This window comes from Anarhichas minor, unplaced genomic scaffold (genome assembly GCF_050575085.1).
Source record: "Anarhichas minor isolate MPS153535 unplaced genomic scaffold, ASM5057508v1 ptg000025l, whole genome shotgun sequence".
NCBI classification, from domain to species: domain Eukaryota; kingdom Metazoa; phylum Chordata; class Actinopteri; order Perciformes; family Anarhichadidae; genus Anarhichas; species Anarhichas minor.
The window spans coordinates 7,470,307-7,496,053 of NW_027466471.1; the positions used below are offsets into that span (position 1 = coordinate 7,470,307).

Here is a 25,747-nt window from a genome sequence, read left to right on the forward strand (position 1 = left end):
TTCAAGTTATCACAAACATTAAGGAGTATAATGAAACCAGTCTGGCTGATTTCATAACACGAAAGAAAACTAAGGCATCAAAGAAAAGTGCAATTGAACATGAAGACCCCATGTTTCATGTTCGGACTGCATGTTTCACCACTTTATCAACTCAGCATCATTTTGTGGATCTCTTTTCCTTTAGATGTATGCTACAGTGATTTCTCATATAGGGCTTATTGGTGTTTGCTGAGCATAGATAGCATGAGCGTGGGCTATAAACATCTGGCCTGCGTGACCCAGATTAAAGTTGTGTATGCCATCTAATCATCATTATGTTTACTCAAATCAATTATACTTCAAAACATTTCCAAATCTCATCAGCATTACAGGTCCCTGCCCAAAAGGGAGACAATAGTGATTCAGCTGCATCAACATTCTCACAGAGACTAATATTACTTACTAGAAGAAAGATACTAAAGTAAGAAATCCCAGATTTCAGAAGCTCAGTGGGCTTTTTAATCATGATTTAAATTCAAACTGCTGGACTGAATAGCACTTTTTTAAAATTGCTAATAAAGTCCATGTAATTTCACCCTAGACTATGAAGCTAATTAATTCCCAGAGCGAAGCAGAGCACTTTGTCACAGAACCACACAGAGTTTAGACGTGTGCCTCAAGCTACGGTACACTTTTAGCCGTTCCTTTTTCGTCTTTGCTGTTGGTCCGACTGGCTGTGTGACCGCAGGCGCCCTCTCAGCAGCCCGTTTCTTGTGAGCGCGGTGCAGCAGGATCCTATAGCACCCTGTGATGGAGCTCCTGCAGTCTTTCCCCTGGTTGTTGAGGATGTGTTCTGCGCTGATTCCCAGCGTCTCCAGTGCTGCTTTTACCTCCACCTCTTCCCCCCCGAGTTCAGATGGATCGCTCTCTGCTAGGTAGAATGGGTCTAGTTTAAAGGGCTCCATGGCATGCGGGAAGTCCACAGGGAGCAGCCACTCGCAGCCCATCATCTGCTCCACCGTGCAGCGGTCAGATGGTGTGGGTTGGAGGATTCCCCTGATCAGCCTCTGGCATGCCTCTGGCACCCACGTGGGCAGGATGTAGGCTCCCTCCAGGATGCATCGCTTCAGCTTGGCCACGGTGTCTGCCCTGAACGGCATGGTGCACGTCACTATGAAGAACAGCATCACCCCCAGGGCCCAGATGTCAACAAAGACGCCGACGTAGTGCTCGTCCCGAAAGAGCTCCGGCGCCGCGTACGGCGGAGAGCCGCAGAACGTGTTGAGAGTCTCGCTGCGGGGGCTCAGTGTGCTGAAGCCAAAGTCCCCGACCTTGACACAGGAGCTGCTGGTGTAGAAGACATTTTCGGCCTTCAGGTCCCGGTGGATGATGTTGTTTTCATGCTGTGGGAGAATCGAGGAGAAACTGCGTTATGTAAGGGCCACCCACTTTTCACGTCACGTACGATGTGGACATTTGAAGCCTCAAGTGCAAATACACTGAGAGTGGACTCAGTCAAGAAGCAGACCTCTCGTGTCCAGCAGTTCAACTTTTAACATTAACAATTTTTGGATTTTCATAGATTCTGGATTTGGGGAGATGTTACTTTATGGTTTCTTAACGTGGAAAGCGAACAAATTTCTTTTTGTGGAAAAAGCATATCAGTACGTCATTAATACAAGGAGAATAATTGTATGCGTGTTAAAACATGTTTGGGCGGATCTTTAAATCAGAGTCAGCTTTATTGGCCATGTATGCGTACACGCATAGAAGGAATTTTACTCTTTTTTTGTTGCTCTCCACATACATACACAGAATTTACAAATAAACAGTAAAAGGACAACAAAATAAAAAAGGACAACAAAAAAAAAATATATATATATATATCCAAAAAGTATATATATGAACATAACAGTGTCAATGGAATTAAGGTGATGGAGGTAAAAGTGCAGTATGACTGATTAATTGTTCATGGATTAGAGACTCAACATTAATAGACTGAATCCCCACCAGACAGAAATCAATGAGACATTGTTGCCACTGAAATTCTACTGATCCAGCAAAGCTGCTACATGGACAAATCTATAAACATTATTTTCCTAATCTTTTACGATCATACTATCCCTCATGTATACATACTGTATTCTTAGGGATTAACAGAATATGTTGTTTTAATCTATACCATCATTGAGTTTTCCATTATTTTACTTAAACATACCACCTCAATGCAGACTTATATGGACTGACCATGTGTTTCACAGCAGAGAGGATCTGAGCGAAGACGATCTTGCTATTGGTGTCAGAAAGCTTCCCCTCCGTAGAGATCTTGGTGTAGAGCTCCCCTCCCCCTGCGTACTCCAGCACCAGGTGTAACCGTGTCAACGTCTCCACCACCTAAAAGATGAACGACCAGAAAGTCCAGAAAGTCAGAGTGTAGAGTTATTGAGAAGTATATCAGACGTTGGGCCGGACGTGGTGATCGTTGAGGAAGCCCATAGGGATCAGATAACGTTGACGTATGAATCAAAATGAGAGTGTGTACGAGTCGAACCTCATAGAGGCGTATGATGTTGGGATGGTGCAGCTTCTCCATGCTAGAGATCTCTCTGGACAGCAGCCTCTGGGTCTTCTGATCCAGCTTGGTTTTGTCTAGGATCTTAATGGCCACTTTGTCTGGTGATGCCAAGGGACAAGATTACGGTCAATGATCGCTGAAAAATGACTAATTTGTATCGAGGAGTCAGTAATACAGATTTCAAAGGATGCAGAGAAATACTTGATAGAGAAAAAAAAAATAAAAATCAACATTGTTTTTGTTTTTAAATCAGGATATAAGTGCTGACATTGTGTTTCTCATTCAAATATTCCCATTTTTCTGAGAAATGATGCATTACACGTGATACATACATGTAGATAGAGGATAGAAAATGTGAGCCTTGCTCAACTCGGCAGAAGTTGCCAAGCCCGATGCTCTCCTCTAGATAATGTGATGGAGGATTAGCTGCCCTCAGAAACCAATTGTCTTGATTATGTTCTTTCAGGGGGGGGCAAGTCTCCCTTTTAGCCTAAGCTTCTGCTTTTGCAAATGAAGGAAAATTGCTCTTTTTCAAGTGACTTCAGCTCTGAGCACATGTCATGTCATGTCATGTCAGGGTTAAGAATAAATATGACAGGAACACAGCATGCTGAGTTTGCAACATTGTCCGTACCAATTGTACATCCAATAAAGACCTGAATACTTTAAATGTATCAAATTCATACAACTGATATCTTCACTGTATGCTGTTGAATGATTCACAAAGGGACGTCAAATAGACCTCAGGTAACTGAATACAGAAAAGTTCTTAAGAGGCAAAATGGTGTTGAGATATCTAATTGTGCGTCAGTCTGCATTATTCAGGCTGGTATTAGGCTCCCTTTCAGCTGTGACATAGCTTTCAATAGGAGCATTCAAAATGCATCGCAGCTCATATTGGTTTAGGAGGACTCAGTGTTACCACTTACACACACACACGTACACACACGCACATAGCACGGCACAGACAGGCAGACAAAAGTACATATAACCCAGAAGATATTGAGCGTGCACACACACACACACAGACACACAGACAGAGCTACCCACTCCTCCCTCTCTTTAGCCTTTGATGAGGCATGCAGCAATTTTAGCCGTCGCTAAGGAAACTGGAGATCTCTAATCAATCCATCTGTTCAAGGGCAGCAGACAGTCTGTCTCTTCGTGGCTGAATCAGCACTCTGGCCATGGCACACATCACTTTGTAAGTGACTTGCTACATAAGGACACACTTGTTAGTGTTGCAGCCCATTGATGGAAACAGCTCACCGGCCAAATCATCACTTATATCTAATATGATCCAAAAGAGCGAATGGGAGGTTAGCTAAGACTCTTATCATTACAAGCGGATGTGTTTGGACCTTTTAGTGATGGCCAATCAGTCGCCCCTCTATAGAACAGCATTATAGTGTGCAGGATTGCCACTCTTTAATAGACATGTTCCTGTACTTGAGTGCAGGCGTTTCAGCACTTGCATTTCACTTGTGTCTTGTTCTTTCCTACCTTTGGTGAGCGCATGAATTCCGAGCTTGACATGGGAGAAATTTCCACAGCCAATCTCTCCCCGAATTTTGTAGAAGCCGATCCGTCTGCCCACTGTTATCTCGCGGACCACCCTGTGACCGGATTACACAACAGAAGCTGTAACACTAAATATTCTGTATGATATACACTACAGTGGTGCCATCGTTGAGGAAAATTTCCCCAGCTGGTAAGTCAAAAAAGCAAATTTAAATTTTAAAATGAAAGTACAGCTACCGAAGGACCTATAAAATAAAGGCGATTACTGCCCCATCTTTTGACCCCTACCTGTCATCCTGGCACATATCCAGGTTCAGCCTTTCCAGTGGCGTGAGGCGGCGGATGGTGGCTCCCTCATCATCTGTGTTGATGTCTGAGCTGTCCTGGCGGCTCCAGCGCGTGCACCTCTGGCCACCGCCGACCACGGCCGTGCCTCCAACCGTGCCTCCGACAGAGTCTCCGTTTGACTCCCCGGCCTCTGGCCCGGAAACTGAGATGCCCCCAGCGGTGCTTGCTGCCCCTGGGCCCCTAGCGCCTGCTGTCCTGGCCCCGGCTTCAGCCCCCTCTGGGCTGTTCTCGGACGGGCAGACAGCAGTCATCCTGCAAGGGACTCCCAGGGGGCTCAGCGTGGGCTTAGCTCATGGCTGACGGTGGTGGAGGACTGGATGCCCAATAAGGAGAAAAATATAATTTGCTCAATGATTGATGCTCCTGCTATTATGCCAGTGGCTGTAAAATCTACCCTTTTAAACTAAAGGGCATGATAACAAGAAATAGAATTGCTTCCGCTTCTATTTAACTGCATGGTGAAGTGTCATACATTTATTTTAAGACCACTACAATATATGCTCTATTTTATTGTCTAAACATATTAGATTAACAATAAATGGATTTGCAAAAGTTGAACAGCTAGCAGCAACACAAAATGAACAATTCCTATTCTATCATAGATGCAATATCATTGATGCAATTTAAAAGTTGATATGGAGCAAATTCAGATGGAACAAAAACCTTGACTTACCTTCAGATGTGTGAGCCCTTTAGAAGGTAAATTATTTCAGTGTCCTTGCCCAAATCTCATAGCTGTTTAGACAACGGAGTCAATAAACAAATGCTAATGTTTTTCCTGTATCTCAAAGAAACAGGACAGAGCCTCCAGTCCGAGGACGCGAGCGCATGCTGCATCCAGGCTTTCCTAAATCTGCTGCAGCTGCAAATTGTCCGCTCCGCAATGTAATATCAGTTTGTCCTCTGAAGCTTGATGGACATACGGTCTCGTTTATTTCAAGAAAGTCCAGTAGTTAAAGCCTTAGTTTTTTTTTCCTTTTGTGCTGCTGTCAAAGAGAAGGCGCTGAGGCTAGAGATCAGACCGACCGTCGAGTCATGCTCACTGTTGTCTCCGGCTTGAAGAGGTCTGCGTAGCTTTAATGGGCTCTTCCGAGTCTCCAGGGGTATAAATAGGCCACAGGTTGAGGAGGAGGGAAGAGGAGCTGGATGGGGGGGTTGGAGGAGAGCGGTTGATAGTGTCAGGGTGCAGCCGTGCTGCGTTTAGTGAGACAACCTGAAGAGAGAAACAAAAAGAAATGTCATTCATGTTAAATTTGGTGCTCATGCAGCCCTTCCTTTTCTTTTTTTACTGTCTAATTATTGTGCTTTAATCTGTTTTATAGCAATTTTGTAGATCTTTTTTTTTCTGGGGCCAAACATCTGTGCAGAACTTTTGGAAATATGTTTTTCCACCCACCACGTTAAAGGGTTTGTGTGCACATGTCAACACAAGTGCAGCATCTGCTTGAGTGTCTATTGTAAGCCGTACTTAATTTAGCGCTCGAGTCCCGCTCCAAGGGAGATGCTGGCTTACATTGCCATGGGAGCCAAAATAAACAAATCAGAGATCACTCTCATCACTCTCTACCACCAAGAACACACTCGCGACCTAACTTACTCCATTTCGAATGGGGAGCATGAGTGATGACTGTCACTCCCATGTGTGCGAGAGGTACAGTACGTATTAGTTTGTAATTAGGTGATAATTGCTTGTGCTCACAAAACAACGCTCTAACAATGTCCCGTGAGAGGGAACAGAGAGAGGGGGACTCTGAGGGGAAGGGGAAACTCGATTTTGCAGACATATTCTATGTTATTCTATGTTTTCAGAATAAGCTAAATCATTATTTTTTGGTGTTCAACAGAATAATAACGTGCACAATTAATACCTCCAGCCAGCTTAAGTCAATTGTTCAACATTCAACCGACACCTGAACTGACAGGGTAACCTGTCCACACAATAGCAAAGAGGACAGAGCAGTGGTGCATTTGTGAAGTTCTTGTTTGTATGGAACAAAAACACCTCATTTACTGAGGTGATCCAGTTAAATGTCAACACTAAACAATTGGAAGTATAACTATGAATTTAAAAAAATATTGATATCAGTTATAGTTGCTGTGCAAAAATCTTTTTCCTTTCACTGAAACACAAAAATGATGCAGCAAAGTGCTGTAACATTGAAATGAAACAATCTACAGGGTGTCCAGTTTGACAGTTTCTATCTTAAATAGAAGTGACATAACATGGTGTGTATGAGGCAGGAGCAGAAAGGGTCAACTTAGCGTAACATGGCGCTTTGGAAGGTGTTCTCTCATCCATCTCTACAGCAGGATGAATGAATCTATATTAAAGCCTCGCTGGGAAATCAAAGTGATCGTCTTTTGTGAGGCCCGGCAGTCTCCCAGCCTTCAAACACCTTCCTGCCATGGCACCATGAATATCTAAGCATTGATCTCAGGCAGACTAAAAGGACTTGCTAAGAGAGGAGAGGCGTCCACTTTACAGCACAAAGCGACAAGCTCCTGAATGCCGTCCCAGCCTTTCACATATGTAAAAAAAAGACTAAAAGGACAACCATGCATGAGATAAACAAATCAATAATGAGCAGAGCAATAAAGACTTTTGGGACCTAATCATCATCAGGAAACTGAATTTTTTCAATCTTAAACATATATTGTTGATATACTGACTAAGGATGGCTTAATATGTCTTGGAATACAGCCAGTGCAATGTCACACAGCTTATCAGACACCTGTTTCACATCCGCCCCCTTTCTCCGACTCTATAGGTCCATTTTTAAGCGTATCCTCGCTTGTTCAAACTGCACAACTAACAACTTTTCTGCTGCTCAAAGGTCAAACCAGTTGTCTGCACAGCTGCTGGCTCAGGCACCGACACAGGCGCTGGCACCAAGCTCACTTATCCGTAACATCTCCTTCAAACAAAGATAAAAACGCATCTCTAATCTCCTCCTTACGCTTTTCTTCCTGCCACAATAATGCCATAATGGTTTAGCTATTTGCACCAGCTGTGGCTTGTTTCAGAAAGCAGGTTTAACAAACTCTGAGCCGTACCCTGAACTCTTGAGTTGATGAACCCTGATATGTTTTCAGCTCCAGAACAGCTGATCTGAGTCAGTTCAAATAACCCTGAGTATATATATGGCCCAATCCCAATGTCCCCCTAAATCTAAACCCTGAACCCTCAGGGACTTACTGACGTCACCTGGTGAATGGTTGAGTGTGAGAGACTGCAAGGGCTTGAAATGGTGTGAATACGAATAAGACAGCACTTTATCACATATCACGTTACCATGACGTCAACAAATATGATGTACAATTGTGGGTATTTCATTTTATACTATATACTCCCTAATTTCAACGTCTTCCAGGCTCTTTCCTTACAAGATGAGAGGTAAATTGTCAAATTATCTATTTAATAGTTTTTGTCAAAACAGCTTCAATGACAAAATTAAATATTTGATGAATAAATAAATAAATATTCCATCTTAATATTTCTGTGTAATGACAGGATGAACACCTATGTGGCATCCTCTTTGTTTCTCTTTCTTTTATGTGTTCATGCTTCCACTGGTAACCCCATGTTTAATGTCACATTGCTATGAATTGTGGGTAATTCCCTTGGGCAAAGTCTGCCGAAATGCGGACTTATGGAAAGGGTTCATAAAGGGCTCAAAATGTCTGCGAGAGAGCCCTCGAACACTCGATGATTTGACAGTGGGACAGCCTTAAACCCTCACGGACTCTGCGGGAGCGCGCCTCAAAGTCTGTGAGTGTGGATACTGGGATTGGACCCACAATTCACAATGGCAACAGGTAAATACAGGCAGAGCTTCCATTTTAATCCATTATAGAAATATAAATGTAGGTATATGCCCACTATGCACATTTATCTTTAAAAAAAAAAGACACCACGCACCCGCTGCTACCTGCAGCACCAAACAAACTTTGACATTTAACAAAAGATTGTGGAAATCAGTGGTGTCAGCAGTGTGCGTGATGCATGGGCATCACAAAGGTGCAAGACGAAATACGAAAATAAACCAACACGACATAACTAAACCCAGCCACAACAGGCGTCTGGAGGGGAGAAGCACAGAGAGCTAACAGCAGACAGCTAACAGCAGACAGCTTTGTAGACTGAACACTGGGCCCAGGTGTTGCCACTTGGCCCTAACGATCCCCTGCCACCAGGCAGACATGCTCAACAGATCGACATGGAAGAGCAGAGGCCGTCAGATTTTCTCTTTGCCAAGTATGATACTTTCTAATCTTCATAAACAAATGACTAAAATCTCTTGAAGAGAGCGTGACACACACTCTGCCCTGTTGAGTATAGAGCTTTCAAATAACTAAGTGGATCTACTGAATTACATTAAGTGGTGAGCATCGCCACAGAGGGACAATAGACGCGTAGTAGTTAGCTACCCAGATTGCTTCGTGCTTTGCTTCCACTGGATAACATACAGTACCTACCTGGTTGCTTGGTGATGGACACTGGCCGAGCATGTTTGTTTGTCTTCTTCTTTTTTTTTTGGTCATGCTGAGGCTTAGGTACACAGTGTATACAGTGCCCCTGTTAATTATGTGCATGAGCAGACTGATGGATTCATACGCACACGCGCAGACAGACGGAGCAAGAGAGGGCACCAGTGGAAGAATCATAAAAAACGTCACAAATACAGTGCCTTGCTCACACCTGTCTGATCGTCACTTAAAGCTGATATTGACTGTTGAAGCACCTTGATTCATTTTACTTATATTGTGTGTCAAGACAAACTACCCAAGATTAACTAGCTGCAGCTTCACTTGCTTTTTTGTCCGTTTAAAATCATTTAACAAATATTTTGGCTCCTAGTCAAACCATGTACGCAAACTTAATCGTTTTTTTAAAGCTACAAATTTTTCCCACGGGTTACAAGCAAGTCTACATAAAAAAAAAGGCCTCTATCATCATGAAGCTTGGCTCCAGATTGCAGATACAAACAGCCAAAATATGTTTCCTCCGCAGGGTAGCATGGCTCACCCTTAGAGATTCCTCAGTTTTTTCGGGCATGTCCAACTTTTAGGAAACACCAGGGTATACCCAAGACAGGCTGAAGAGATTATTTATCTCATCTGGCTCGGGAACACCCCGGGGTCCCAAAGGAGTAAGCTGTGAAACGTTGCTGGGGGACATGGGACCTTGCTTCGCCTACTGGCTCCGGATAAGCAGCAGAAAATTGGATGAATGTATCCAGTCCTCCCAACTTTGCTGCTTCAAGCTCGAATTACAGACATATAGAGCATTCAAAATACAAAATACTCAGTGAATACAACACATAAACAGCCAGCCCTTCATGGGCAAAACACTACCAAGCACAGGTCCCTACTCACCAGACATTCAATCACTTGTCTGAGGATCCCTAAAGAGAAGGCGGAGGGTTTGCCTGGCGCTCTTTGCTTCTGACCACATCAGCAGCCTCTTCACACACTCCAAAACACGAGAGCCCATCCCCACCAGCTGTGGATCAAGAATTAGACACACATCACAAGCTATGAAACATCTGTCTGTTTTGTCTCTGAAAAGCCCCTCACTTTGCCTCCCGTTCACCTCACGTCCCGGCCGTCATTCCGCCATGTGCTTGTGTCACGTTCTCTTTTTTCACTGCCTCCATGCATTCAAGGACAAAAGGCGACGCACGCACACACACATACACACACACACACACATACACACACACATACACACGCACCCTTTGCTCGATCACACAGGCGGCGAGCTCTCTCTCTCCACACAAAGCTCCCCAGTGTGTCAATTGAGACGCACGGCTGACAAGAATAAAGAGCTCAACAGTGAAAGAGCTGCGACAATGAAGACTATACGGGCCCTAGGAACAGAGAGGAAGGCCTCTCTGGAATCTATGGGGCAAATATTTCACATTTCCAAAAAGAAAACAAGTCCAAACCAAAGCTGCACTGATCTCTATGGATGCCCTCAAACTACTACTATACTTTACCTGGCTTTGCAAATGGTCAACTGCAATGAATTAACACATGAGGACACTATGCAACCCTTCACCATTGTTTTTACATATATTTTGTTTGACATTTATCTTTTTTATGTCGCATGACTTATCACTATAATGTAGTAAAAAGAAAAAAAAGTACTGCACACACTGTTATTCCCTAAACGTGACAATACAAAAGCTGAAGTGCAGCTCTACATCTTGTGGAGAGAGAGAGAGAGAGAGAGAGAGAGAGAGCGAGAGAGAGAGAGCTAGAAGTGTCTCTGAAGCCTGAACAGGGTAACCATGACGGTGTATGCAGGGAGCACAATAAACACAATGTAGCAGACACTTTAAATCCTGCATCTACCGAAGCAAATCCAAATCTATCCGGTCAATTACTTCTTACCGCTTTAAAGAGCCATCTGAGTGTGCATTTTATACACGGCCAGCGCTTCAAAGGGGTTTGCCTCAAAGAAAGAACACATGAAGCGCAGTGTTTCATGTGCTCTGACTGATTGGCCATCAAAAGACTTCAAATCAAGAACAAATTGCATTCAGGCGGAAGTAAACAGACCCTCCAAAAAGTGCTATTTTTGCATCAAAGATATGGAAATACTGAGTATTGAGTTTCTAATCCAGGTCACCGGTAGAGAATGAGTGGAAAACATTACTGCAATACATTAAAGATTACCTGCCTAATTTGCAAGAAGGCCAAAAGACAAATAAATCATAGTTAAAGACATTCGGAGCATTCGGTTCGCAAAGTCTATGTAATTGTGACGTCCAAATCTAGCTGCTGCGTCATACATATCTCTCCTCTGTCTTTGCAAATAGCAAACAGAAACTTTAACATGCAAATAAAGTGTGTATATGCGATATAAACAGTTCCAGCAGCAGGCTGCCTCCTCTCCTTTCTTTATAGCCGCAGGCGAGTACTGGAATAATTTGACAAATGACTGTTTTTATCTTGTAAATCTAATCCGTTTGTGTAAATCATTGCTGAGTTTGTGCAGATAAAACCACTGCTCTCATCAATGACAAGCACGCTACCCCACCTGTCACAACTATCCCCAACGGGGCGCTGCATGCGTTATGATGGATGCTGCATTAAGGCAGATAAATCCCCATCAGGGTGCAACAGGTGCCTGAGCATCCCGTGCACACTACACTGTGTTAAAACAGTAAAAGGAGGAGAATCAGCGAGTCACGGCGGTTCATATCTTAAATTGCGCGCACGTCACGTGCGTGCGCAACTGCCAGGTGACCCGTTGTGATACTTTTTCAGAAGTGGTGCAATGGATTTAACGATAAAAACATGCTACATTTAAGTTAAATACAATTTAAAAAATGGACCACGAGATTATGAAATAACTATGTATCGGTCGCATAGAGCTCGAGCACCTTCAGGTCATTTTAAAAGGTACTCATTCGCCATATATTTAGTGTCTGTGATGTGTTAGAATTTAAATGCATTTGCGAAAAATATTGCAAACACAAACCTGCTTTCGAGTAAACAAACCCCGCAGTGCATTCATTAAGTGATTTGACTGTTGGTGTTCAGTGACAGTCAATAGTTAACACCTCCTCACGGCAGCAGGCCATTCGGCGCAGCTCTCTAATCCTGTCAGCACGGAAAGACGTTACATTCGGGAATGTGTCTTACTTGTGCGGATATGTTCGCGAGCCCCGTGGCGACCAGCTTCACCGACCCCGCCGTGACATCACCTCCGTCCGGCAGCCCGGTGACACTGAGCTCCCCGGTTCCGCCGCAGCTGCTCCCCCGGTTCAGTCTGTTGGGAAGGAAAGCCGCTTGTCTGGCAGGTGAAACGACCAATGGGCGGCGGGCTTGGTAGTCGACCGTGCATCTCTTATCCAATCAGAGGCGAGAGTTACAGCTCGAGCCGCGGGATCACTTTGGTGGTTCAGTACCACGGGAGCTGTCCAGAGCAGGAGGCGGCGTAACCTAAACCTGTGTGTGTCACGCACCGTGGTTCACCTGGCAGGCTATTAGCACAGCAGAGGTTCAAGGTGGGGTCAGGGGACCAGCAAACCTCATCAAATTGACTAAAACAAATCAAGGTCCACTTAACCTTTCATGGGTCTTTCATCTGAATCTCCACGGTCTTCCTCAGTGGATGGCTTTTGCTCAATTGACATGGACTGTTGAAAACATGTCTGTCCAGAATGGGTTAAAGTCAACGTTTGCAGAACGTTCCCTGAACTCGATATTGTTGCAAAAAAAAAGTGGTAAATTTTGACCCAGACCAAGACTTCCCTCATAGTAAGTGTCTATAGCAAATTTTAAACTACATATCTATTTAGAATGTCTAAATAGCCTATGTCTCATTAATACATGTATGATTAATCCTTAATAAATGTTTCAGAGAGCAGGGACAGAGTATTTTTTAAGTTTTACAACATTCGTTTTTGGAGAAAAACACTATTACACATTAGCATGTCCTGTTTTACAGAAGACATAAAAACATAAAAGCCATATTGATGTAAATTAGTGCTGGGCAACGATTACAATTTTGAATGGCGATTAATCGCGTGATTTTCTGAATTCCCCCTATGGAGATCAATAAAGGTCCATCTTATCTTATCTATAGTGTAAAGTAAATGTAGTTTCCATCAACCACTGTTAGTTAGTCATGCCTTTGTGCTATTTTGTGTTTTTTTTTTGTTTTTTTATTTAAACATATTGATGTCTACATGTACAGTATGTGCCTTGTGTCTAAGTTCAACTTGAGACAAAACAAATTAATTAATGAAAGGAATAAATAAAAACATAAATATATTAGTGCTGGGCAATGATTACAATTTTTAATCGCGATTAATCACATGCTTTTCTGCGATTAATCGCGATTAATCGCATTGTTATGCGCAAAATTCAATAATGAATTCAAAAGTAGTGTATTGCTCACTTTTATTTTAAAAGTACTGCTATATGAACAAAAGTGCAATAACATTTGGTTTGCAAACACTTTAAACAAATAAGGTGCTTTTTAACAGCAGTATTCTCTTTACACAGTAGCAGTTAAAATACAGTTATAATGATTCTGATAATAGATATTCAGCCGGTGTTGACAACATTATTTTCATGTGTGTAAGAGATGCAATTTGAAATATACACCTTGAAAACTGCAAACCTATCTACGTCATGTTTTTTTCTTTTTATTATGTTTGTTAAATTCTCAGTAGCGATAACTAAATGATATGCTTATTATACATATTCCAAACAAAAAAACTTTAAAAAAATAATTTAGATGAATCATTTCTTTTTTGCTTTTTTTGATATTTAGGTCAGACACATATGCAACGCTGATTACCGTAATAAGTATGGTATTTGTTATAAATGTACATTGGTACATAGAGGGTAATAAGAAGCTGTACAGGGAGGGACTTAGGACCCAGGGGGATGTAGGTGAAGGAAACAGGAAACGGAAGATACGCCACACAAACACAGCTGTTCACCCCTTGCTGCCGGTTTTTGTGTTAAAAATGTCGCTTAATAATAATAAAAAAAACTGCGTTAACGCGCGATAAAATAATTGTCGGCGTTAATTAATTAATGCGTTAACGCAATAATAACGCGTTAACTTGTCAATATTAATTCAACATTTACCACTTAGAACACAACCCAAAATGATGTTGCCACTAAAGCCACTAGAGGGCGCTGTACTCCAGAGAAAGCTAGTGGGACGTAAAGAGCGAAGCAAAGTGAAATCCTTCTTTTCGAGTGGCTAACCTGTGGAGCCTTAGTTGTTTTCCGTGTAAGTAAATATGTTCTAAATGTTATTTCTGTACAAAATGATCGAAAGATGTACATTAATATGTGTATAGAAGTCAGGAAATGTGTTTTTGAAGCTAAATGCGCCGATTGTGATTTAATTGGTCCTATGGTTACAGATGTTATCAACACGTGCTGAGCGTTCAGGAGAGAACTACAAAGCTAATAACGTTTAGCATTTTAAAACCATCCGACATACATTCTATGCATTCTGTTATCCTTCATGTTTAAGAACATTTAATGTGTGTGTACTGTACTGAAAATGTTTATTTTCGTTTATGTAGTGCCGTATGGGATTGGTAAAGGATAAGATAAGATAGATAAGAGGTTGTGAGTATATATATATATATATATATATATATATATATATATATATATTCTCTTTGTTAATGGACCTAATGTTTCATGTTCTTAATTAACTGTATGGTATTGTTAATTTTCTTTTCTTTTTGTACAAACAGAAGAGTTACCACTACAGTTATTTATGCATTGATAGTGTGCACTAGATTGATGCACTGTACAGGTTACTGACCAGGGTTTTGAAGGGAGACAGTGTTACAGTGTAACTTTAAATGTACAGGGAAATCTTTGTTAAATCTATCACCAGTTTAACATCCCCAATTTCTTTAATACTACTCTCTCTTTTAAGCAGACCAGACCAAGGTTTCTCCCCGTGATGACCATGAACATGCTGCCAACAGCCTCGAGTTGGTTTTGAGGAGCTGCAGCATTAATTAAAGAAAAAGCTGAAACGTATACTGACAACCAAAGTGTGTATTTCTTTTATCTCAAATGAGGCTTTCTGGTTCGAGCTTTGCAGAGAGAGTAACAAACAACCCCCTCCTCCGCTTTGCTGCTGTCCAATCACATGAAAGCGTGTTAACTCCTCCCTCTTCTTCCTGCAGAGAAACACAGGCAGCTCACACAACAGTCTCTGCCACGAGGAGAGAACGGCTCAGAAAAGGAGTTCATGTGGACCAGGAAACCTTCTCTTGATGCATCTGATCTACTGAAGGACCCGGTGACTATTCCCTGTGGACACTGCTACTTGTGAAAGAACTCCCGAGAGTAAATACATGATTTCATTTATGTTCTAATCTTCACTGCGTGTTAAAAAAGACAGGGAAACATTTACTGTCCCTTTAAGAGAAAACTCCTCCTCCCTGGAATGCAGGAGCTTGTCGTCTTGTCCCCTCCCCCTCACTGATATGCAAGTGTGAATATGGATGTAACCAACATCTAGTAGGGCAGGACGAGCCCCATTCAGTGAAGAACAAAAGGCAGAGAGTTTGAGTTAAGCCGGTCTAGAGAAACTCTGTCAAGTCACTGTGACCAGTGGATATGGATCCGAAAAGGATTAAACTGGACAAGGCAATCTGCTCTTGTTGCATCTGTCTGGATCTACTGAAGGAGCCGGTGACTATTCCCTGTGGACACAGCTACTGCATGAACTGTATTAAAACCCACTGGGACAAAGAGGATGGGAAGAAACTCCACAGCTGCCCTCAGTGTAGGCAGAGCTTCACACCGAGGCCTGTCCTGGTGAAAAACACCATGTTAGCAGATTTAGTGGAGGAGCTGCAGAAGACTGGACTCCAAGCTGCTCCTGCTGATCACTGCTATGCTGGACCTGAAGATGTGGCCTGTGATGTCTGCACTGGGAGGAAACTGAAAGCCATCAAGTCCTGTCTCGTCTGCCTGGTTTCTTACTGTGAGAAACACCTTCAGCCTCATTTGAAAAACACTGCCTTTGAAAAACACAAGCTGGTGGACCCCTCCAACAAGCTCCAGGAGAACATCTGCTCTCGTCACAATGAGGTGATGAGGATTTTCTGTCGCACCGATCAGCAGTGTATCTGTTATCTCTGCTTAATGGGTGAACATAAAGGCCACGACACAGTCTCATCTGTAGCAGAAAAAGGTGAGAGGCAGAGAGAGCTGGAGGTGAGTCAACGAAACATCCAGCAGAGAATCCAGGACAGGGAGAAAAATGTGAAGCTGCTTCAACAGGAGGTGGAGAAAATCAATCTATCTGCTGATAAATCGGTGGAGGACAATGAGAAGATCTTCACTGAGCTGATCCGTCTCATGGAGAAAAGAAGCTCCGATGTGAAGCAGCAGGTCAGATCCCAGCAGAGAACCGAAGTGAGTCGAGTCAAAGAGCTTCAGGAGAAGCTGGAGCAGGAGATCACTGAGCTGAAGAGGAACGACGCCGAGCTGAAGAAGCTGGAGCACACAGAGGATTACAACCAGTTTCTACACAACTACCCCACACTGTCACCACTCTGTGAGTCTACGGACTCGTCCAGCATCGAGGTTAGTCCTCTGAGCTACTTTGAGGACGTGACAGCGGCCGTGTCAGAAGTCAGAGATAAACTACAGGACGTTCTGAGAGAGAAGTGGACAAATGCCTCACTGACGGTGACTATAGTGGATGTTTTACGCTCGCAATCAGAGCCCAAGACCAGAGCTGGATTCTTAAAATATTCATGTGAAATCACACTTGATCCAAACACAGTAAACCCATATCTGTTATTATCTGATGGAAACAGAAAAGTAACAGTTCTGAATCAAAAACAGTCTTATCCTAGTCACCCAGACAGATTCACTCATTATGGTCAGGTCCTGAGTAGACAGACTCTTACTGGACCGTGTTACTGGGAGGTGGAGTGGAGAGGAAGAGGAGTTAATGTAGCAGTTACATACAAGAATATCATCAGAATAGGGGGGAAGAGTGAATGTGGATTTGGATGGAATGACAAATCTTGGGCATTAAGAATTGACAAAAACAGTTACTCTTTTGTGCACAACAAAGTAGATACTCCCGTCTCAGGTCCTCAGTCCTCCAGATTAGGAGTGTACCTGGATCACAGTGCAGGTATTCTGTCTTTCTACAGCGTCTCTGAAACCATGACTCTCCTCCACAGAGTCCAGACCACATTCACTCAGCCTCTCTATGCCGGACTTTTGCCTTTTATTTCTGCAGCCACTGCTGAGTTGTGTAAACTAAAATAGACGGAAGTCCTTTAAGGGTTAAACTCTGCGTTTGAACTCATTTTGCCTCCATGTTTGTGGCTGACAGCTGATTGTTGTGGCTGTCAGTCAAACATTATGGGTGGTACTTGGACATCTTGTCATTAGTTGTTCTGTAAATGTTTGAGTTTCTTTAGGTGGAGCTCCTTCCTGTGTCTGTTTAGCCATGGAGGCTATCGCTGCTCATGATGACGTTTGTTTACCTGAACTGACATTTTCTCTGCATGAACATTTCAACTTCTCTGAGCTCTAAATGTTTGATGAATATTTGTATTGATGCTTTTATTTTGTTGTTTCTCTTCCACTGCGTGAATCTTAAGAGAGAAAACACCAGACGAAGACATTGTGTTCTCGCTACCTCGTAGATTTGTAAAGAGGTTCCCCCATGTCCCTTCAAAGACCAGCAGGTGTCTGTCTCTCCGGGAACCTGGGCAAATGTCATGGGAACACGGACAGTTCTTGTGACATTGTCGAGGTCCCCCTTGAACTCTGTCACCACTGTCACACAAACATGGCCTGTACGGTTTCACAGTTTCAAGATTCCCCTAAAACCACCATTTCCCTTGATTTGACCCACACTGGTAGATCTAAAATCCATCTCAATAGATACGGGTCAAATTTGACCCGAAACAGCCTCAATGTACAAACATTTGTAGGACCTGTACAAAAGTAAAACAATTTAAAATATTTTCATTTTTGTGTATTTTGGGTCACTTTAGGAAAAGTCATCAAATTTGCTGTCAAACAGGTCAAATGTGACCCGAACAGTATGTAAGGGTTAAGAAAACGGCATTCCGCTAACGCCAACGGAACCACATTTTTTTTTTGCAGAAAGGAATTGTCCTTTCATTCAAAGTTTCTTAATATTGCAATTATCGCATGTCCAAATTGCCAAGAATTCGAGAGAGAGAAAACACTCAATGGTGTCCCAAGAAATTAAATCATCAAGTCAAGTAGATGCCATAAGCGGTTCACGAGATATTGCAGTTATGACTATTTAGTGTGTACTTATCTGCCTGTTGTATGTCATGGGACATTTGAGTATTTGAGATGATTCTAAAATTGTAATTGTAATTAAAAAAAATCTTTTCCCAATTTAGGAACTTTATTTTTTAAACAAAAGTTTTCTAAAATGGATTAATCTGCATTCGACCAACTTCCTCAAAACTGCATAGGTTTTTGTTATCCACTGGGGGGCAAAGAAAACAAGCTGTAACAACAACATGGGCACTTAACCAGTCAGCTGATGAAGTGATGCAGAGCAGGTTTAAGAAAAAAGGAAAAAACTGATTGTGAAAGTAAGACTATAATGATCTCAAACAGTTTTTTTTAGATAATCAACTCAGTAGATGGATGCAAGACTAGGAGCCCATGCTGGAAACCAACTTTATTTCATTTTTCCTACAAAAACACCCAAATTCAATATGAAAATAAGCTTAAACAAAACTGTAGCATTAGCACTGAGGAAATCCAGCACCATACGTATGCAGCAACAAGAACCTGTCAATCATTATCAAATTGTCTTGGCAAGTGACCCAAACTAAAAGAACATTATTCAATCGGATGTAAAATAAGGACACAAAAACAAACAAAAAAAAAATTGATTGAAACAGTAAAGAGTCAACGAAAATATGTGATATGATGACAAACGGCTTAAAAATAAATACAGGATCAGTAGCGGGAAATGATACGTCTCCGTAGCTCTGTCCATAAGTTCAGAGAGTGAGAGAAGTTGGAAACGGAGTCATTGGATGTGATGGCAGACAGCAGGACATGTTGAGGTAACATGCTGTATCTCACATGCATTGTTCTTTATGTCAAAATATCTCAGCTACCAGGAAACCGCAGCCGCTCAGGACTGTAAGAGTGTCCTGCAGGTCCTTTATGACGCAGTCCTTTTTTCACATTCTCATACAGCCACTGCTTGCTCCGCCTCCTCGACGCTCACCATTTCGCCCTCCATCTCCACTTCCACCTGAGAGTTCACCACCTGCTGCCCATCGACTTCAGTCGTGGTCACGTGCACCACCTGGATCTGCACCCCGGCCTGCTTTAGTCTCTCCACGTCCTCCTCGCACATCTCCGCCACCCCTCCGTCCTCCACCACCACGGTCGCCGTCTCCTCCATCTCCATCACGTCCACGTGCTCCACCTGGATGCCGTCGTCCAGCAGTACCGTTTCGGCTCCTTCTATGCTCTGCGTTGCGATGGCGAGGCTGGCGGTGTCAGCGTTGTCGCTGACCAGTTCTTCCACTGTCTTGACCTCAATGGAATGGATGTGTTTGAGGTGGGCCTTTAGGTCTTTTGGGTGGGTGAACCACATGTCACACATGGTGCAGTGGTTGGGCTTGTCGCCCGTGTGGCTCACAAGATGGTCTTTGAATTGGTCCCAGCTGTTGAATACACTGCTGCAGACCTGATGAGGGAGAAAACAGTGGGGTCACATAGGAACTGTGGGTGTCTATTAAAACAAAAAACCATCACATGCCTGGAGCCCACGGTGAGGTCATCACTTGTCTGTAGTGTCAGAACAGCAGTCCAAAAACGAAAATATTCTGTTAATGAATGTAAGACCAAACAAAAGAAATGTATTCTTTCAAGAATGTGGATGAAACCATCAGTTATTTGACATATTTGCTTAAAAAATGTCTCCAACATTTTATCAATTGTTTAAGAAATTGCCCAAAAATCTATCAATCAGCTCTACTTCATTCCTTTGTTTACTTGTAAACATTAATGGACAGCTGTGATGGAAACTAGACCTTTTTAATACAGGAATAAATCATTCACCAGTGAAGCATATCTGGCCTATAGTGGATCAAGTCGACTACCCGAAATCGGCAGATATTCAATATGAAATGGCTTGCATTAGGAGGAAACACATGACTGAGTCATCGTTCATTTCTCAAGGTAAACCATCACAATCTAAACTGTGACATTACATTAGTACATTACATATTCAAGTAAGTCTGCACACTAAATGAGGCATATATCAGAATCAGTGGTGGTATATCAGAAATGCGGTCTGCTAAATGTGAGGTCGCTGTCAACAAATCATTCATTGTGTCACAAAATCCAAACTGCTTCTTCATCACCGAGTCATGGCTCACTAATGATGACCTCTCCCCTCTCCTTGAAGCCACCTTCTTCAGGCAACTCTCACTCTCATCAACCCTGGTCGCAGGCACGAGGTGGCGGGGATGCCCTAACTGACATAAATGCCCCCAAGAGCTCTATTCGTCCTCTTTTGATAGATAACACCCTGCCGGTCTTCGGTCTACTAATATACAGATTTGTAAGACAAATATTGATTTTATTTGTGAGTTCTCTGATCTCCTCTCCAACATCTGCATTCAGTGAAATAAATATATGTATTTATTTATTTTCTACTGTAGACAGTGCACTGGCAGGGCCTTGATTCTGGACAAGCTGTACCTGGCATTCGTAGAGTTTCTTGCGTCCTTTCTTGGCTCCGGCCCCATTCTGACAGGCTGCCATATGGCACTTCAGTGTGCTGTTCCGTGCAAATCGCTCGTGGCAATCTGGACACTCGTATGGTTTTTCACCTGCAGATAGACATATAAAGCCAAGCATGCATTTCAATACTAGATGAGTAACGACAAGTCAACGACGCGTAATTATGATCGTACGAAAAATCGACACTGAACACCACCAGCGTTCTTGTGTTTTCATTCTCACCGGTGTGCTTCCGCAAGTGCTCCTTAAAGTGGCCGAAGTGGTCAAAGTGCTTCTTGCAGTATTCACAGACGTGCACTCTCTTCTGGGGTTTCTGGTTCCGCGACAGCTCTTCTGCGTCAAAATGAAACGTGGTGACGTGCTGCTTCAAGGCGCCCTCCCGCGTGTAGGCTTTCCCGCAGTGGTTGCACACGTGGGGTTTTTCCAGCGAGCCCAGGTGTGTTTTCAAGTGCTGTTTGAGGTGGTAGTACAGCTTGAAGCTGCGATCGCACTTGTTGCAGCGGAACATGTTGTCCACTTGGGAAATCTGGACTTCTACGACCTCGACATTCTCCAGCACCTTGGAGGCAGTCACCGTTTCCTCCTGATACACCACCTCCTGTCGAGCGCGAACACAGGCAAGGCAGGGTTAAGCCTCTCACATCTAGAACTCTTACTGTATACACATAGTTTACCAATTAATAAACCAAGAGAGACACGACACTCTCGCTCAAACGAAGCTCTGTGCTAATACAAGTCCGTATACCTCGTCTATTCCTCCCTTCTTCAGGACCTGTAGCGTAGGTTCCCCTTGCTGATACTTGCTGGTTATGTCAGCGAGCAGAGCCAAAGCAGAGTCGTCGGACGCCGCCTGAGCATTCTTTGCCGCGTCGACCACCTCCTCCAGTCCGGTCTCCTCCACCTCGATGGCCCCATCCCCTATCACCTCAATCTCCACCTGGAGCACATGGAAAACATTCAGTCCTGACAATTAAATGTGTGCACTTCATACATTAGGTAGTTGTTATAACAAAGGATGAATCTTAGTGGTAGAAAAAAGTACATCTATCTTTTTTTGGCAATCTTAATATCCACTGCTTTGCAAGGAATTATGGCTCTTTGAGTGTGACCACCATGGACGTACTGACCTGCTCCCCTTCCACTGAAGGTAGGGTTTCTGTAATCACATTAGATGTCTCCGCAATCTTCCTCTTTTTACCTTTGCTCTTTGCCGTCAGCGAGGGATTCTCATTTATCCTACAAGAGAGGACAAGCTGTTGGTGAGAGGTAACAATGTTCATACCGAGGAGTGCTGAGACAAATTCCTTTTTAGCTCATAAAAAATGGTTCACCACTGAATTTGGAAATGACATCATTTATATTCTGATAGTGATCATCTGCAGCGGTAAGTGAATCGAGACTCACTTAACGTTGAGCGCTTTGATGGCTTCCTGCATCTGGAGGTATTCAGCGGCCTTCCAGACATCGTAGGCCTCTTCTTCTCCGACTACAACTAGTGTCGCCGTGTACGTGAACTCCATCAGCAGGCTAAAGGCTGTGTTACTCACTCCTGACAAGAGAACGACAGAGCAGCAATGGTGAGTGAAAGCTGTTTGACGTTACACAGCAACGAACACAGGAAAACATATCTTTGGAACATTACATTAATGACTAAATTGATCTGGGAATTACCTCTTCTTTAGTGTGGATTTAGTTCAACTGAAGAACTGTCTGACTACTTTATCAAAATTCTAATTAAAGCACAGAATACCTTCTATCTCCACCAGCGGCTCCTGGGTGAAATCTTGGAAGAACGTATGGAAAAACTGACTGCATGCGGCCAACACTGCTTTATGGGCTCTGAACTGGTGTCCTGCAAGAGAGACCGGAGAGACGGACATAAGAAGCATTGTTTAGAAATTTCACTAAGACACCACAAAGATGACCTGCAATAAATGCCTACTTACCATCCACAATCAAGGTAATGTCTGTGAACTGGTCCAGCTGTCGCTGTTCATTAAGTTTGTCCATCATGACTTTGTAATGCGCTGGGTACTCGTCGCCTCGCTCCAGCTCCTGCTCCTGCTCCACCTCAGCCGCCATCATTGACCGTATCGTTTGGTGCTGATAAACAAAAGAGAAAATAAGATTAATTAACTATTTTGGGCAGTCTGTTTATGATTCCATATCTTGACTGTTATTTACATACGGCTGTAGAGTTTCATCTACATCACCCCTACAGTGATACTCTCCCTGGGCAGACTCACTTGGATGCAAAGGTTTGGGTGACATCTGTGCCGTGGCAGCAGTGATGTCCGCACAGACCAAATCTGTGACCTCAGTGAGTGCAACCTGACACGAGATTTATGTTTGTAACCTCTCCTGAAACACCGCACTACAGTTCAACTGAACCTCAATAGCAATATAACAACTTCTGACCAACCTGACATGTCCCTGCAAGTGACTTTGGAATTGCTTTAAGAGTCAGATTTTACACAGTGAGGGAGCCGACACACAGGAAGAAAATGTTTCATCAATGGGGACAACTTTGTGAATATTGCCAACAGTTGAAGTATGCAGTCTGTTTAAACCACCATAGCTTTCAATGTGATCATTGTGTCCAAAAGAAAGTGTGTGAAGAGAACCAGATATTATTAAAGGACATGTCGAGTGAGTGTGTGCATCACTGAATTTGCAGTTTTAGAGCACAACTGGCAGCCCAACGAAGACAGACTGTAATTAAACTGTACTGGGTTGAAGGAAGTGAACTTATCTGACATACGAGTTACACTTACCAAAAACGAAATAAAACAAAAAATGAAATAAGTGTAAAATTATTATTTTTAAACACCCCGGTTATTTTTAATAACGGACCCTTGCGTGGCACACGAGGAGACCAGCAAAGAATTCAACGAATGACCCCTCACGTTTGTTCGTTTAGCTAACGTGAACACCTTTGCTAGTACATCTCGATGCTAGCTTAACTAGCACAACATACAATCCCGCCCCCGAAAGAAAATCAAAACAAGTCATGTCACATGCCCCAGACATGTATGTAACCAAAGCCGAACTCACCGGGACTAGACATACCAATGTAATCGTTTCGATACTGGAACATGAAGGAAATAAACATGCTACAACCCCAGAGGGTCGAAGGTAACGGGCCTCCTAGCACGCTCGCCATTTCGCGTTTGACAATCAACATTACGTCATCAAACCGCGCATTAAAATACACTTTTCCCAGATAGATTTCCTAATTATAACCGCCGTGGGTCAAAATACACGTCACAAACCATCGGCACTCATACCTCGAGTTTGGTTACGCTGCTTCAGAAAGTTGCTTTGCGATAATATTTCCCTCGACGCATGTAGCGCTGTTCTACTTTCGTTGCTCCAAAAAGGGCGGTCGTTCAGAACTCCGGCCTCGGTTTCCCAGAAACCCTTGCGAAGTCAAGGACGCTGAGGAGCGTTGCTTAGTGACAGCGGTGAGTGACGACTGTTTACATCTGATGTTCTGCTCTTCTGATCAATGAAAAAGCAAATTGATAACAACCAAAACGGATAATAGCGTCTTCAAATTGAATTTACATCACGTTAGAATCTTTATTTAATAGTAGTAAGACTGCCAACGCAGCCTACCTATCAAAATAACCATATATAATAAACAACAACCATACCATAATGTGCCATTGATAATGCAGAAAGTTATATCAACTTCAAGTAATGTGTAATGCATAGGCTTACGTTAGACCACAGTGTGTGTATGTCTGTCACTGTTAAGCAGTGGTACTAAAGGGACAAAAACGGACTATTAAAACACAAGATACAAGAAAAAGCCCTGCATTCAAACATAACTAAAGAGGAGGCATCTTCCTATAGCAAAATATCGTACTTAAAGTAAGTTTTCATTCTGTTCTCATTCGGCAGCAGCATGCTATAGATCACGTCAGATGTCATAACACTGCAGCTTTTGCAAGCCATTCACTCAAATACATACATTCATCTCAGCATTCATCACTCATCTTTATACAAGGTTGAAGTCTGTAGAGATAAGATAAGGCCTAACTAATCCGATCAAATGATTCTACATACTAAAATAAATATATACAGAAAAAGTATTTACTGTATACAAATAAATTATACTGTCATAGTAAAGCCAATTAAAATGTTAAAAAACAGAGGGAGGGGAAAAGTAGCTTACTCGGGATGTTGCAATGAATGACTGAAAAAACACGAACAGCTATTACAATGTTCTAAATTATGAAGAAGTGAAAATTCTGGGCATAATTGTGTTACACGTGTTACAATCTACAATTCACAGTCACCAAAGTGTGAAGTATCTCTGAGAATGGTTTATGCTGACAAAGGTTTATACGATTATGATCTGTTTAACTGTTATTATAGTTTATTGTGGATTAATATAATCAAGTCAAAGCTCTTGAAATGTCCTCATATCCATTCTTCTTTGCAGGTCAGTGTGCTCCGATAAGGAGCGTATATGTCACAGTGGCAGACACTGTAAATGAGCAACACGATGTCACAGAAAGCTAGTCCTGGCATGTCAAATGGCATCAAACACTTTCGAAAAGTTAAAGCATACCACCATGTCAACTAACTCTGCTACAGCGTGTGGCTCTGTGTTCCTGGCAGAACTCCTAAAAATCAGCACACGCAGCAGGAATTATTAAACTGCACCACTTGTCTTATCTCAAATATTTAACTGCGAGAACTGTAACTGAATCTTGTAGACTCCTAACACATCTTTAAAATCACCATGGAGAAAAACAGACACTTCTCTAACACAGTTACAACAACAAGCTGCAAATATAGAACTTTCTGCGCGGCAATTGTTACTTTTATTGTGTCCTTTGCGTGCACTGCTCACCATAGTTTCAGATATAATCACACGCATTTTATTCTTTGCTTGACTACAATGTCACTAATGGCCTAGTTATTCTTATAACAGTCCTCACACCGCCTCAAACTGTTTGGCCTATATTTACTCTGCAGACAGACAATCTCAGCTGCCTGGTTAGACTTTGACGCTTTGTTACG

At 42.7% G+C, this 25,747-nt stretch overlaps 3 protein-coding genes across 6 annotated transcripts; 1 reads left to right on the forward strand and 2 right to left on the reverse strand.

Moving 5' to 3' along the window:
- Positions 1-623: 623 nt before the first annotated feature.
- On the reverse strand, positions 624-4,674 carry nim1ka (NIM1 serine/threonine protein kinase a). Of its 2 annotated transcripts, XM_076099432.1 has the most exons (6): positions 4,662-4,674; positions 4,364-4,532; positions 4,058-4,170; positions 2,531-2,652; positions 2,227-2,373; positions 624-1,382 (listed from the first exon to the last, which is right to left on the reverse strand). In XM_076099432.1, the coding sequence occupies exons 1-6, from the start codon at positions 4,672-4,674 to the stop codon at positions 624-626; spliced, it is 1,323 nt and encodes a 440-aa protein (XP_075955547.1). The 2 variants fall into 2 exon arrangements, with proteins under 2 accessions (XP_075955547.1, XP_075955546.1); XM_076099431.1 differs by having other exon boundaries at positions 4,364-4,674.
- Positions 4,675-15,115: 10,441 nt separating this feature from the next.
- On the forward strand, positions 15,116-18,373 carry LOC142957277 (tripartite motif-containing protein 16-like). Its single transcript, XM_076098970.1, has one exon. The coding sequence runs from the start codon at positions 15,545-15,547 to the stop codon at positions 17,216-17,218; it is 1,674 nt and encodes a 557-aa protein (XP_075955085.1). The 5' UTR covers positions 15,116-15,544; the 3' UTR covers positions 17,219-18,373.
- Positions 18,374-18,605: 232 nt separating this feature from the next.
- Positions 18,606-24,112, reverse strand: znf131 (zinc finger protein 131). Of its 3 annotated transcripts, none has more exons than XM_076098966.1 (9): positions 24,001-24,112; positions 22,660-22,816; positions 22,464-22,565; positions 22,118-22,262; positions 21,841-21,949; positions 21,459-21,650; positions 20,936-21,311; positions 20,672-20,802; positions 18,606-19,652 (listed from the first exon to the last, which is right to left on the reverse strand). In XM_076098966.1, exons 2-9 carry the CDS (start codon positions 22,796-22,798, stop codon positions 19,146-19,148), a joined length of 1,701 nt encoding a protein of 566 aa, XP_075955081.1. In that variant the 5' UTR covers positions 22,799-22,816; positions 24,001-24,112; the 3' UTR covers positions 18,606-19,145. The 3 variants fall into 3 exon arrangements, with proteins under 3 accessions (XP_075955081.1, XP_075955083.1, XP_075955084.1); XM_076098968.1 differs by lacking the exon at positions 24,001-24,112 and adding an exon at positions 23,768-23,893; XM_076098969.1 differs by lacking the exon at positions 24,001-24,112 and adding an exon at positions 23,783-23,879.
- Between the last annotated feature and the right edge of the window lie 1,635 nt (positions 24,113-25,747).

Bases quoted from the DNA above. Each gene is read 5' to 3' on its own strand.
- LOC142957277 (XM_076098970.1), top strand. From the start codon at position 15,545: ATGGATCCGAAAAGGATTAAACTGGACAAGGCAATCTGCTCTTGTTGC.
- znf131 (XM_076098966.1), bottom strand. From the start codon at position 22,798: ATGATGGCGGCTGAGGTGGAGCAGGAGCAGGAGCTGGAGCGAGGCGAC. The intron at 21,950-22,117 runs GTGAGTCTCGAT...CCTCTCTTGTAG, and splicing joins ATCAAAGCGCTCAACGTTAA to GATAAATGAGAATCCCTCGC. The intron at 19,653-20,671 runs GTACAGCTTGTC...CTCCCTCATCAG, and splicing joins AGAAACTCTACGAATGCCAG to GTCTGCAGCAGTGTATTCAA.
- nim1ka (XM_076099431.1), bottom strand. From the start codon at position 4,674: ATGACTGCTGTCTGCCCGTCCGAGAACAGCCCAGAGGGGGCTGAAGCC. The intron at 2,653-4,057 runs GTAGGAAAGAAC...TGGCATCACCAG, and splicing joins AATTCATGCGCTCACCAAAG to ACAAAGTGGCCATTAAGATC. The intron at 2,374-2,530 runs GTTCGACTCGTA...TTCATCTTTTAG, and splicing joins ACATCATACGCCTCTATGAG to GTGGTGGAGACGTTGACACG.